We start from the raw sequence: 13,367 nt of genomic DNA, 5'->3' as shown, positions 1-13,367 counted from the left end.
ATCCCATCTTCCCAATATAGAAAAGTCACGTGTTTTCTGAGAAATTTTGTTGAAATGTCCTTAATTTATGGTTGACCATAAAACGACAACGATGCATATTAAGTAGAAAACCTTGAATCAATAAATAAGTGAGTATAAAAGTTTGTTATGGTTTTTTTTCTCATTAGATTTACTCAGTTATTGCTTTTGGTTTTTTCTTTTGTAGATGGAGTGACTGAGCAAATGGGCTGGGTGGGACTCTCCTTTACAGATATGATCCAGACCAGTTGGAGGCAGAATATCATACAATTAAAACAACAACAACAACACCAACAAAACAAACAAAAACAAAAAAAATTCTAAATTTTTAATATTGATTTAATGAAATGAATAAACCTGTGATTTTAATGCAAAGCTGCCTCTTGTTATTTACATGTTAGAATCCTAATGTTTAATGGTAAGGTTAAAAAGGTTAAAAATATTTAAAACAGCATCATCACAACATTCATCCTGCCCATACATAAAGAAGCACAATAGTTTAAAGTGTTATTAGTAATTTGCTGTGTATCAGCAGAAATACCATTGAAGTCTTACTGCACTTTAGCAGTGACCTCGCTGCTGTTTCAGTATTGTGTTAGGGTACAAATATGATCAAGGATCAATGTCAGACTTCAACATATATATTCAGTTAAATTCAGTGATGGGAATAACAGCTTTATAAGTAACGGTGTTACTAATGGTGTTACTTTTTTCAGTAACAAGTAATCTAACTAATTACTATCATTACAATGCCATTACCGTTACTAACAAGAAACTTGATCACTTCAAGATGACAAAGCAACAAGGTGTTATATACCAGTTTTTAAATTGTGTTGATAGGCCACGTAAAACCAGAGTCATGATAAACAGTATATACGCGGCGTTTTTTCCTAAATACTTTCATAACGTTTACTTTCTAAGGACAGCGCTACACTCAGAAAAATTATGGTTCTTAAATGGTTCTTCAGATGTCTTCATGGTTCTTTAAAGAACCATCATACGTCAAAGAACCTTTTTATTTTGTGGATGGTTCTTCAGCTATTACAAATGGTTCTTTAAAGAACAAAAGGTTCTTCATCCTTAGCAATCTAAGTTTGATGGTGTAAATGGCATAAATATTTATGCACTATAACGAGGCTGTGAATTATACTGTGTGTTTTCTTTGTGTGCATGTGTGTGCGAAGGGGGAGGGCGGATTACCTGGCAATTACCCTTTAAGAGAAAATGGTAGGAAACTGAATATTCAAATAAAAGTTAGAAATATTTGCTTAAAAATATACTGGTGGCAGGGGTGGGGGCCAAAGCCTAAAGACCCTAACCCCCCCCCCCCACACACACACACACACACACACACCTAATCCCACAAACCCATTATGAATATGGTGAGTTAACAAACAGTAGACACAATACACACATTCAAATACTGTACTTTAGTTTTAAATTTTAATAAAGCATTACTATTTTCTACTCCAAGGCATTACTTTTGAGATTATTATATATTTTTGAAAATATAGTATAATGATAATACTAGTTATTGTAAACTTTACAAACCACCCAGCAGTATGTAAAGTCAAATTATAAAATAACAATTAAATAATATCATTTCATATCATTTCATTCTTTTCAAAGGTTTATTTGCATGACGCACAAACAGACACAATTGAAAGGTACAAATGTGCATGACACGAATTCAAACGTGGTGCAGATGTGTGTCACAGGTTGATCTGGCTGTAGGCTGTGGCACTTGGCCAGAGGTGGCGCTGGTTGACTCGACTCCATGTTAGTGCACAAAGTAAACAGCACGCTGTAGTTGTGAAGCAAAAACGCTGAATTCGGAGGAATAAACCGTGCGAGGGGAACGATAACGACGACAAGAGTCTCCCGATCGTTTATTCTTTGTGTCCTGTGAACAACAACGGCGTGGTGTTACTTGTTTGCTGTTTTCGCGATCGCGTCGCGCATGAGGATATCACCAGGTAAACTCGCCACATTTTTAAACATTTTGTTGTTCAACAGCATCAAGACTGACGGAGTGTGTTTGAGACAACCTCACAAGTGTCACAGGTGACACATTTGGCGTTTTTTTGCTGGTTTGTCGGTAGCAGCTCCTGAAACGCAAGTCTGCCACACATCTGTTCGACCAACGCCAGTTGATCTAAACGCCAGTAGATCTGGAACACCGGTCCAAGCCCGGGTAAAGGAGCAGGGTTGGAATTGTGACATTAAAAAAAACAATAATTGCTAAAAGAAATTTAATTTGTAGTTCTAAATAAACTCTAAATGCATTTAGGACGTTTTTTACTCACTTTAAGTCTCTTCCACGATGTTATTTCGCTCTCCAACAACATAGGTTACAATTAGATTAGCATGACCAATTATGCAAATTAGGCGATGACGTCAGTTAGCGACTTCTAGCGACTTTTAGGACAACCAATAGCGATTTTCCTTACTGAGGAGTTGGCAACACTGCCCCCACCACACTTCCATCCCATCATCGGTTTCTCCGTCTTTCTGGCCCTGTCCCACTACATCCCGGAAATCGGAATACGCCCTAGTTCAATAATTCTGATTTAATCAAAAAACGCACCATGAATTCACGTCGTCGTGCTCCAGATTAAGTTTAAAGTCGGATTCCAGTTTTTCCCTCTCGGAATTTTAATTTGAAATGGTCCCTCAATAGAGATTTGCACCTCACAAACGTCGGAGCAGCTTCACAATCCCAGAGTTAACCATTCAGAACACTGATAGCTTTTCAGCATGAACGCCCACACTAAACGAAGAGCAACGTTTAAGCTAACTTTCACTACAGAATTTTAAAGGGTTACTGTTATTTAAAAAATAATTGCTTCAGCCGCTATATAAGGCAGCATGTTAGCCTGTGATATCATGGTTTCTGTGTTCCTCGTATTTGGTAAGTCAAACAGCAGCTCCATGTTTGCAACACGTCTTTTATGTAAAGCTAACCTTAGCTTAGCTTGTAGCCTGTGTGGAGGATGCTTATCACTGCGTCCTAATCCTGTGCTTGCCTGCAGCATGTCGCGCTGCCTCCGTGGTTTCTGCGGTGTCTTGTCACACAAAGGAGTATGCAACAAGGGATGGGCAGTGCTGTCCGATGTGCCAAGAAGGTACGATAAGAAAACATTTCTAGAAGTAAACCCGCCCACATTATGTGAGTTCCCACTGTGAGAACAAAGAGTAAATAAAGAGCCGTCTATCTTATTTCATGTTACAGCTGCTTCTTTTATCTCACAATTCTTTAAGTTAATAAACCAGAAAATCTGCTGACTCTTTTTTTTTTTTTAATCATTTTTTCCCCTGAAACTGTCAGCTAACCTTCATTAATAGTTAGAATTGACACAGTTCAGATAATAGCTTTCAGGAAACATCACAAGTATTGTAAATAAATTGTAACTGTTTGTCTGAGGGGGCAGCACACAAACAAGTTATTAAGTTGCACGTTCAGATGAGATAAACCTTTTTTTCATACCTTCCGTCCACCTCGACTCAGTTCATCTTACACATACTGAAACGTCATTTCATATGATCAGATGTGTTGAGCATGTGCCTCTACAGCACTGCTGGCACAGGGTGAAGTAATGCAAGGCTTTGTGGCACACTATAACCATTTCAAATGTACCAGAGCTGTAGAGGTTTAAAAACAACTTGATCCCCATATTCACAGTTCAATTCACATGTTATTTATATAGCGCCAAATCACAACTACAGTCGCCTCAAGGCAGTTTATACTGTAAGGTAGACCCTACAGTAATACACACAAGAGACACCCAATGACCTCTTTTGGTATTGTCACATCTTGAAACTGCTACTGTGTGAAAAATAATGATGCACACAAGGATTGTACAGTTCTAAACAAGGCAATTTCTTATACCCATCTATTAGTACCTGAAAAAAGTTTATTCTTTTCATCTGCACGTACATTTGAATCAGTGATATAACATTTCTCTATCTATCAACAATTAGTTCTTCATAATGCCCAAAAGATGACTAGGTAAGCTACTAGTCTGTGTTATCTTGTTGTTGTAATAATTATGTGAAATATGCAGATGGTTCACAGAGCAGAGGCTCCTCCACTATCAGAAAAAGTTGTAAGTGGTGCATACTATTATCTGCTCCACAGCACTCATCCACACAGGCTTGTATTTTGCAATAATTGCGCACACCAATTGTTCTTGAAATATAAAAAATTTAGTAATATATAGTAGGAGTACAGAGGAAACTATTATATTCTGGCAGTTATTTTGCCAGTACCAGCTGGTGGTTGCTTAGTAACTTTACACAGTCTATTGTGGTGTTTAAAGTTTTCTAAAATGTGTGTCTAAAAAGATTCACCCCAGATTTAATACACTGTGCATTCACTGTGCGTTTGTGTTCTTGACCTTTAATGTGGCTTTAATGTTCACATAAATGTTGTGCTGTGTTGAACAGGTACAGTTGTTCAGAGAGACTGCACAGCATATTCAGGAACTCGGTGCCGTTCCTGTGACCTGGGGACTTTCATGAACCAACTCAATGGTCTATCTAACTGTTTCCCCTGCACTACCTGTGATACAGGTACAGATGGAAACTTCTTAGTCAAATTTTAATTTAAAAAATAAAAAGGTTTTCAAATTCCACCGATATTTTTTTTTTTTAGGTCATGGTCTCTTTGTCAAGCGGAACTGTACAGCAAAAACTGACACAGTGTGTGACGTTTTAAATGGATATTACTGCAAAGGTTTGATCGACAGTAATGGATGTAGTTTGGCAGAGAAACATTCACAGTGTGAAGCTGGTCAGAAGATAAAAGAATCTGGTAAGAAAAGTTTTTTAGATGAGCTGATAAAGTAGGATTTTATTTTGTGTAACAACGAATGTGTTTCTTTCAGGAACCAGCAGAAGTGACACAGTGTGTGAAGACTGTCAGCCAGGCTTCTTTTCCAAGGACGGTGTGAAGTGCACTGCTTGGAAAACGTAGGTCATAATTTATAACAAAATCACTCTAAGTTTATTTTATTTTCAGTTATTGATCATCAATGTCTTAATGGAATCTCTCATATACTTCGCACTAGGGCTGTGCCACATCATATCATCTGCAATAATATCGGTATTACACTATACACTGTGTGTCGTTATAGCAAGAATATGTGTTTGTATCCTAGTGTTTATGACAAGTAGTCAAAACCATGCATGTCTGAATGTAAGAGCAGTGTGCAACTAAAAATGGAGCTACTTCAGCAGCTTCCAGTGAACACAGGACGAAAACATGCAGGAAAACTGTTTGGAAAAAAGTGAAAACAACAAACTGGTAGAAGAGGGTAAAAACATACCTTTGAGTAGAACGAGACACATGGGACATGAGCAGTCACTCGCTGCACTCGCTAGTTATCCTCTATATAACAGGAGGAGCAAACAGTGGATGGAAATTAGTGATGCAGTTACATGATGGAAAAGCAGAACTTTAAGCATACACTTTAAGCATAGACTGACCAAGGCAGAAAATATTTTTTATGTTTCTATTTTTTAATATTAATATATGACAATATTGTGCAGCTCCTAACATTTTACAAGAGTAAGGTCATTTAGTTATTGTCAAAGTCAAGTTTTAAAATTTATTTTATACTTTGACTTGAAAATTCCAGGGAAAATACTACCTAGGCTACTTTTGTGCTTACATTTTCTTTCATTAGATTCACATTTCAGTTTAAGTAGTCTGACATTGGTGAGACTAGCTCTCTGGAAAAGAAGGATGCTTCATCTACTTACAGTTATTAATGCTGCTGCCTGTGAGCATTTAAAAAACATACAGTATTTTTTTCTATATCTTCATATCTCAGTTGTCATATATTACTCACCTCCACACAGGACTTTGGGAATTGCCCTCCTTTAGCAACCTGAGGACCAGTGATTCAGCTCATTGAACAGAAAATTAGCCAACTTTTATTTTAAAAATGTTGTAATGGTACAAGAAAAACTTTGAATTTGTTTAAAATAAAGTGACAGATGACAGCACAGTTGAGGCATCAGTTAATCCTGATGGCCACATTCAAACACATAAACATGAGCTCTGCTTTATCACAAACATCTTGTTTTTAGACAAGACACAAGATGCTTGTCAGCAGGAATACTAACTGGAGCCCATATAGAATGCACTTTACAGATATTAATACACTGTTACATTTTTATGTCAGGCTCATAAAATAAAATAATAATTAACTTAGAACTTAAAAGTTAGAACTACTGATGTAATATTCAGACTTGCAAAATTACTTCAGTTTTTCATCAACATTTGACAGGATATCAAAATATTATAACAATTTACATAAAATTATTATCTTGGAAATTCTCTGTGGTCCTGCTCCTTCACGTGGATTAATTTGGATTTTCTTTCTCTTTCACCTCTTCTTTTACAACAGTTGCTCAAACCAACAGATAAAGGTCAAAGGAAGCTCGACCAGTGACGTTGTCTGTGGGAGAACATCAAGTCAACATTACTTTGTGTTTTTACCTTTTTTGCTTTGCTCAGTAGCATTTACTAGCCTTGTGACAGGTTAGTGCACAGGGCTCGCAAAATCGCTAGCCCGACGTCCCGGGGCTAGTGATGTTTCCAGTCGGGCTACCAAAATCTATCTCAGCTCTGCCCGTCGGGCTATCATAGGAAGTAAAAATATATGACAATGCCTTTGCTTTCTTTCGCTAATTAGCTGAGTCCTCATCAAAGAACAGTGCTCTTTAATGAATGCAGCACATAACTTTACATCGTAGAGGTAACAGGGAGACATATCGAGTTATCAGATAGCCGTCTTAACTATATTCTAACTCTACAATTTCCCGACTGCACTTTCCTCTTATTTCACGACACCACCCTCTAGTGGTGCAATATGGTATAGTCAGACAGGACACAACATCACTCACTAGCTTACTCTTCAAACGTGGCACGTGAAATCTCCCGCAGCAAGCTTAAACGTGCTAGAGGTTGACTGCGCAGAGAATTTAAAAAAAAAATCTCTGGCATGTGTAAAGACAGATGGATTTACGCAGGTATTTTAGTTCTGCTGAGCCAAAAAAGACAGGTCAGGATGAAGAAGGGACAGGCAAAGAAAGGCCTACCACAAAGCGGAAAAGTTATGATAAATCAGATTACGAGGCAAAAAGAAAGCACAGTTTTTTGGATTCATGGACAAAAGAATTTCTGTGGCTGGAATATGACAAGGTAAATAACATGATGTTCTGCCTGGTGTGTCGTGAGTTTCCCTCTATTGCTGAGTCGACAAGCGCCTTTGTTACTGGGACCAGTAATTTTAGGAAAGACCCCATCAGAACTCATGAGAAATCTCTGCATCACAAGAAATGCATTGGTGCTCAGTCTGCAGCATCTGTCCCAGAACAAACACCAATTGCAAAAACCATACTAAAAATAAACCAAGCACAACAAGAAGTCCTGAAAAAGCTGTTTAGAACTGCGTACTATGTTGCAAAGAGTGAACTACCACTGGCAAAATTTAGCAGTCTTTGCAAACTTCAGAAAGCAAATGGCCTAGATCTTGGTTCCACTTACCTCAATGACCATGCTTGCAGAGAGTTTATTGGAGCAATAGCACAAACTTCAAGAGACCAGATTGAAAAGGAAATTCAAGAAAGCAGGTTCTTATCCATTCTTGCAGATTGGCAGTACAGACACTGGTATAATAGAACAGGAGTTGGTTCACGTCAGGTATGTGAGGGATAATGGTGACATAGCCACATACATGATCAAATGTCAGCCAGTCAAGAGTGCAAATGCTGCAGGTATTTTAGAGGCTATTGATGAAACAGTGAACACCATGGGTATCAGAGAGGACACATGGAAAAAGAAAGTAGTGTGTGCAAATTTTGATGGTGCTGCAGTGATGATAGGTGAGAAAACAGGAGTAGCTGGGAGACTGAAACAGAGGATACCCCACATCATAACAATCCACTGTGTGGCACACAAACTAGAGCTAGCCGTGCTGGATAGCGTGAAAGGCTGTGAGTACCTGGTGAAATTTGAAGATACACTGAAAACCATCTTTAAGATCTACTACTATTCCCCAAAGAAGCGAAGAGAGCTGACAGAAATAAGTGAACTGCTAAATGAGAGGCTGGCACATTTCAGTGGGCTGAAGAGCACACGGTGGCTTCCAAGCCGGCTGAGATGTCTAAAGGCTGTGGAAAAAAATTACACTCCCACTGTTGTTCATATGGAGAACATGGCAGAAGGAAGTGATGTCAAAGCCGAGGATGCAGCCAAGGCTAAGGGGGTGGTGCAGGAGATGAAGACTGAGAAATTTGTTCGCTTCCTGCATTTCATGTTGGACTACAGTACCATCTTATCCAAGTGCTCTACTGATTTTCAGCATGATAACCTAAACATCACACAAACAAATCAGTTAGTTGAGAGCACAACATCACGCTTACTCAGCCTAAAAACAAAACCAGGAGAATATCAGAAAACCTTGGACACAAAGTTCACAGCGAACCAGGATGGTAGCATTTGCTACTGTGGAACTCAGCTAACAAAAAGTCAGCGACCTGCTAGAAGAGGTGAGGGAACAGACAAAGACACCTTTGGTGCAGAGATCCAGAAGATTATTGACAACACAGTCAAGTACATGGACAACAGATTTAAAAATCTCCATGAAAAACCTCTCTCTTGTTTCAAGGTTTTTGACCCTTCCACTCTTCCCTACCCCAGAGAAGAACTAGCAAATTATGGGGATGAAGAGGTGGATTATCTTGTCACACATTTTGCCTGTTTGCTAGATGCAGAAGAGAAAGGGAAAATTCCACAAGAATGGATGGATCTAAAAGTGTGGCTTGGAGAACACCGGGGTCGCAAAGTAGATTGCTTGTACAGAGATCTCCTCTCTGAGAATCCAGAACATCTCTCTCATATCTTGTTGCTGGTGAAATTAATGCTGACACTTAGTCCATCGACAGCCATCTGTGAGAGAGGATTTTCTTGCATGAACCGAGTGAAGACAACACATCGTACCTCTCTACACCCTGAAACACTGAATGACTGCATGCAACTCTCCATTAATGGGGAAACAGTTGAATCTTTTTGCCCTGACAAGTCGATTCGTTTCTGGATGTTTTCTGGAAAAGGTTCAAGACACCTGGATCATAAAACCCCGACAAGAACAAAGAGCAGTGAAATGGAGGGCAATGCACAGGAAGAGAAAGCTGATGAAGGAGATGCTATGCCCTCAACGTCGAGTGGCATTTTCTCATCCGAGACTTCAGTGGAAATTTCAGATTCAGGATCTGACACAGACTAATTCATGTTCTACACAGTTCTAACAAGTTCACAGAAAATTCTGTTTAATTAGAACCAGATATTTGAGTTGATTGTAATGTTTACACAGTTGTTGTAATTTGTGTTTTAACAATTTTTTGATTGATGTTTTGTTTCCTTTACAATATTATACAATAAAAATTATCTTTTTTTATTCGGGCTACTCAAATTTATTTCAGGCTACCAAAAACTAAAGAGTGCCTGCCCAAAGGGCTACCAGGGATTTTAAAATTTTGCGAGCCCTGGTGCATCGTCTGCATTGTGTTGATTTTTCAGTTTAAAGCCTTAACAACACAGTGTTGCCTTTTTATTATTGCTTAGGGTTTTTTTTCCTGCTGTAACACTAATTTTCTTTGTGTACCAATAAAGCAAAGAAGAAGAAGGAAGGGAAAAAAATGACTTTTTAAAAAGAAAATTGAACTCACTAAACATTAGCAGTTTATTTATATCATTAATAGACTTTTAGCTGGGAAGGCCAGAAGACCCAGCATTGACAACTGAACAGGTGCTTTTGGATCACGGTGTTGTTCCAAAAGGTGATTTCTGGTGTTTCTGTATGTTTTTTGTTTTGTTTTTAATGCGTAATGTCTTTGCTTGTATTGGTAAGTAGTTGCAATTTCTGCCTCTTGGCCCAACATCTCTTTAAAAAGACTTTTTTTAATGTCTATGAGGCTTTTTAACTGAATCCATGAAGCACATATAAAAGTCACTTTGTCATAAACTGATTGCAGCTTCTACCTTGTGGGAAAAAATGTTGTTTGTAATTCAGAATAACTCGATATCATTCATAACAGAAACGTCTGACATACTTTTTACACATTTTAGGCCAACAGGTCATTAATGACGGTTTAAATGGGGGCAATCACTTTTTGGAAAATACTGGAAATCACTTTTCTGGCACCACAGCTAATTATAGAAAACATGTGTCCAAAGTCAGATATTCACTAAAAGTGTAATTTAGTCACAAAGGACTTAGATGTAGAGTATCACATTAAACATTGCAGAAATGTAATGTATCCTCTGTACTGTGTGTGCTGAGGGGCTTTGGTCTGAAGGAGTTCATGTACAGCAACATCAGATAAAGTCTGTGGAGGGACTTTACTGAATCTGAAGGTGTCCACTGCATGAAGACACAGAAACACAGGAGCTGTAAACCAGGACACATGAGTCAGAGCGGTTGATTTTCTTGCTACAAGACAAAGTACTAAAATGAGCGTAATATGTAATATAAATATAAATAATATACAATTCTGTTCAGTCTTGTATAAAGTTTTTAAAATCAAACTAACAGATTTGATGGCTGTTATGATGTATTTGGTTGATGCTGAAACTGTGGAACATACCTTAATTAATGTTTCATAAACTCTGAATATGGTGTTAATTTGAAGTAAAATGGTAACTAACTAGTGACCTGCTGGTTCACTTTTCATTCACGGCCCTTTAAGTCACAGCTTACAGGCAAACAGCTCAAAGCAAACCTGATGTAAAGAAGCAAAGACTGTGGGAGAAGCAGTTGGAAAAGAAGAACTGCAATAAGAGTAAAAGTTACAGTGAAAACAAGCTGGATGAAATAATCTGTTGGCCAAGTTCAGTGTTCTGTCCAATAGAAGCTGATTCGCCTTCTGTGGTGTGATTTTAACCTGAAGCTGCACTCGCTCATTCTTTCACAGCTTAAGAAAAACAAAGAAATGCTTTTAGATGTTTCAGACTTTTTTTTATATCAGAATGAAATAATGACTCAGATGAGGTCATAACAGACACTCCTTCAGATGACCTGTAAGTATAAAACTGTGTATATTTGTGGTTTTGCAGGAACAGCCTCCACAGACAGTGGATGCTCTGACTGCAGCAGTGGAACATTAACACCTTGTCACTCACGCACTAAGTAAGTGACACTTCAGAGCAGACATGGACACGTGATTTCTTCCAGTGCAACAACTTTTTCATTTTCCCCCCTCTGTACCTTCCAGATGTGAGTCACTAAACCACATGATAACTCCAGGGCTTATGCTCAATGTTGGAAACAAAGGGGAAAAAATTGTTACCATCACTGGCTGTGTGGTGGTTTTAGTTATGATTGCCATAGCTGTAGTGATTTTAATTATTGTCATTTTTAAAAGATGTATCTATGTGAGGATGTCAAAGATCACTGATATCATGATTTAGATTATATTTCCTGTCAAGTAATAACTTTTTTAGACAAAAATAAAACTCAAAACAATATAGGAAATGAAAGTATTTATATTTTTTTTATTTTATTTCTGAGAAGGAAAGAAAAGAAAATGAAGCACTGAATGGGTCAAAGGAGCAGACAAGACAACAGTGAAATGTTCACTGTGGACTCTGATCTTTTTTAAAAAGCAGCTAAAAACTCAACTTTTTAAACTTGTATTTGGGTAAAGTTTTGTTTTAATGTCTTAGAATTTTGTAATGAAGCACTTTGCGATATTTAGAGACGATCAGATTTTTACTGCAGCATTATGGAACAAAGAATAGCAGTTTCTAATGTTTTTATCTTTCATATACAGATTTTCCTTGGAACTGGTTGTGGATGTTTGTGTAGATGAAAGTTCATAGTCAACACGTTCTCAGTCCCAAAGTGTAACATTTTACGTTGCCATAGTTATCCTTGTAATGTATTTATGGGGAATATTTCATAAAAAAGGTTGACTGCACAGAGACAATAAAGAAAACCTTCAACAAACTTGTGTAAAGCAGACTGTAGTTCTTCAGATTCATGGACACTAAAAAGTTTGCATCTTTTTATAAAGTTAAGGAGCCAACATGTTAGTTGGTATCACAGACAGCTGGTTTTATTTTATTTCCTGCACTCTCACATCTCCAGTTTCACAGCCTTGCACTTCCGGCCTTCTCGGTCTTCGAATGACCCGGCCCACGTAGACCGCGAAGGGCGGTGTCTGTCGGGGATACCTACTTTGGCACGACACCAGGTCCTGCAAGGATGCGGTTGAGGGTTTGGGACACAGCTATTAGGTCCTACGATTTCCTTCAAGCCCTCTCCCCCTTTTTTGTCTTTGTCTAAACGAAGTTGATCACCATCTGCCCTCAAACGTCATAAAATGGCTTGTTTTCGGTTTCTGTTTTAAGCCACGAAAACCGTTGATGCTCATTCTTTCCAACAATGAATAGATTTCCTGTTTACACCCACATCAAAACCCAAAAGCGATCATTGCTGTTAGATTTATATAGAAGTTTGGTGAAATAGAGCCTACAAATGTGTTATAAGGCAGCGTGTTAGGATGTGATATCATGGTTTCTGCGTTGTTTGTCTGGTTTCTGGTGTTTGTGTATGTATGTGTAATGTCTTTGTTTATATTGGAAGGTAGACTGCAGTCAAAACGATTTATCAGTTGTATATAAAATAAAGAAATTACCTGTTTTGCAAATATCTTTATGACTGCATTATTGTACCCAAATTATAATCAGTCTGGTTGTTGCCCACTTAAATGTCTAAAATACTATTATGTTATATTTGTTGCAATTTCTATTAGCCTCGTGATCCAACGTCTCTTTAAAAAGACATTTTTAATGTTTATGAGGTTTTTTAATTGGATCCATAAAGCCAGCATGGTTGATTCTCTTATATAAGACATACCAGAGTACCAGATTGATACAAACATGTAATGTAATTATAAATATTCATAAATCATATACAATTCTGTTCAGTCTTGTATAAAGTTTTTAAAATCAAACTAACAGATTTGATGGCTGCTATGATGTATTTGGTTGATGCTGAAACTGTGGAACATACCTTAATTAATGTTTCACAAACTCTGAATATTGTGTTAATTTGAAGTAAAATTGTAACTAACTAGTGACCTGCTGGTTCACTTTTCATTCACGGCCCTTTAAGTCACAGCTTACAGGCAAACAGCTCAAAGCAAACCTGATGTAAAGAAGCAAAGACTGTGGGAGAAGCATTTGGAAAAGAAGAACTGCAATAAGAGTAAAAGTTACAGTGAAAACAAGCTGGATGAAATAATCTGTTGGCCAAGTTCAGTGTTCTGTCCAATGG

General features: G+C 37.8%; 1 protein-coding gene across 10 annotated transcripts; it reads left to right on the top strand.

Moving 5' to 3' along the window:
- Nucleotides 1-1,765: 1,765 nt before the first annotated feature.
- On the top strand, nucleotides 1,766-12,035 carry LOC101483435 (tumor necrosis factor receptor superfamily member 14). 10 transcript variants are annotated; one of them, XR_013094062.1, is made up of 8 exons: nucleotides 2,341-2,929; nucleotides 3,051-3,143; nucleotides 4,465-4,590; nucleotides 4,673-4,831; nucleotides 4,905-4,989; nucleotides 6,432-6,565; nucleotides 9,701-9,836; nucleotides 11,144-12,035. XR_013094062.1 is itself a non-coding variant. In XM_076876580.1 (7 exons), the coding sequence occupies exons 1-7, from the start codon at nucleotides 1,979-1,981 to the stop codon at nucleotides 9,736-9,738; spliced, it is 651 nt and encodes a 216-aa protein (XP_076732695.1). In that variant the 5' UTR covers nucleotides 1,766-1,978; the 3' UTR covers nucleotides 9,739-12,035. The 10 variants fall into 10 exon arrangements, 8 of the variants coding, with proteins under 8 accessions (XP_076732695.1, XP_076732697.1, XP_076732698.1 ...); XR_013094061.1 differs by having other exon boundaries at nucleotides 9,701-11,216; nucleotides 11,302-12,035; XM_076876580.1 differs by lacking the exon at nucleotides 2,341-2,929 and adding an exon at nucleotides 1,766-1,994 and having other exon boundaries at nucleotides 9,701-12,035.
- Nucleotides 12,036-13,367: the final 1,332 nt, after the last annotated feature.

This window comes from Maylandia zebra, linkage group LG18 (assembly GCF_041146795.1).
Source record: "Maylandia zebra isolate NMK-2024a linkage group LG18, Mzebra_GT3a, whole genome shotgun sequence".
NCBI classification, from domain to species: domain Eukaryota; kingdom Metazoa; phylum Chordata; class Actinopteri; order Cichliformes; family Cichlidae; genus Maylandia; species Maylandia zebra.
This window is presented reverse-complemented; position numbering and strand designations above follow the sequence as displayed.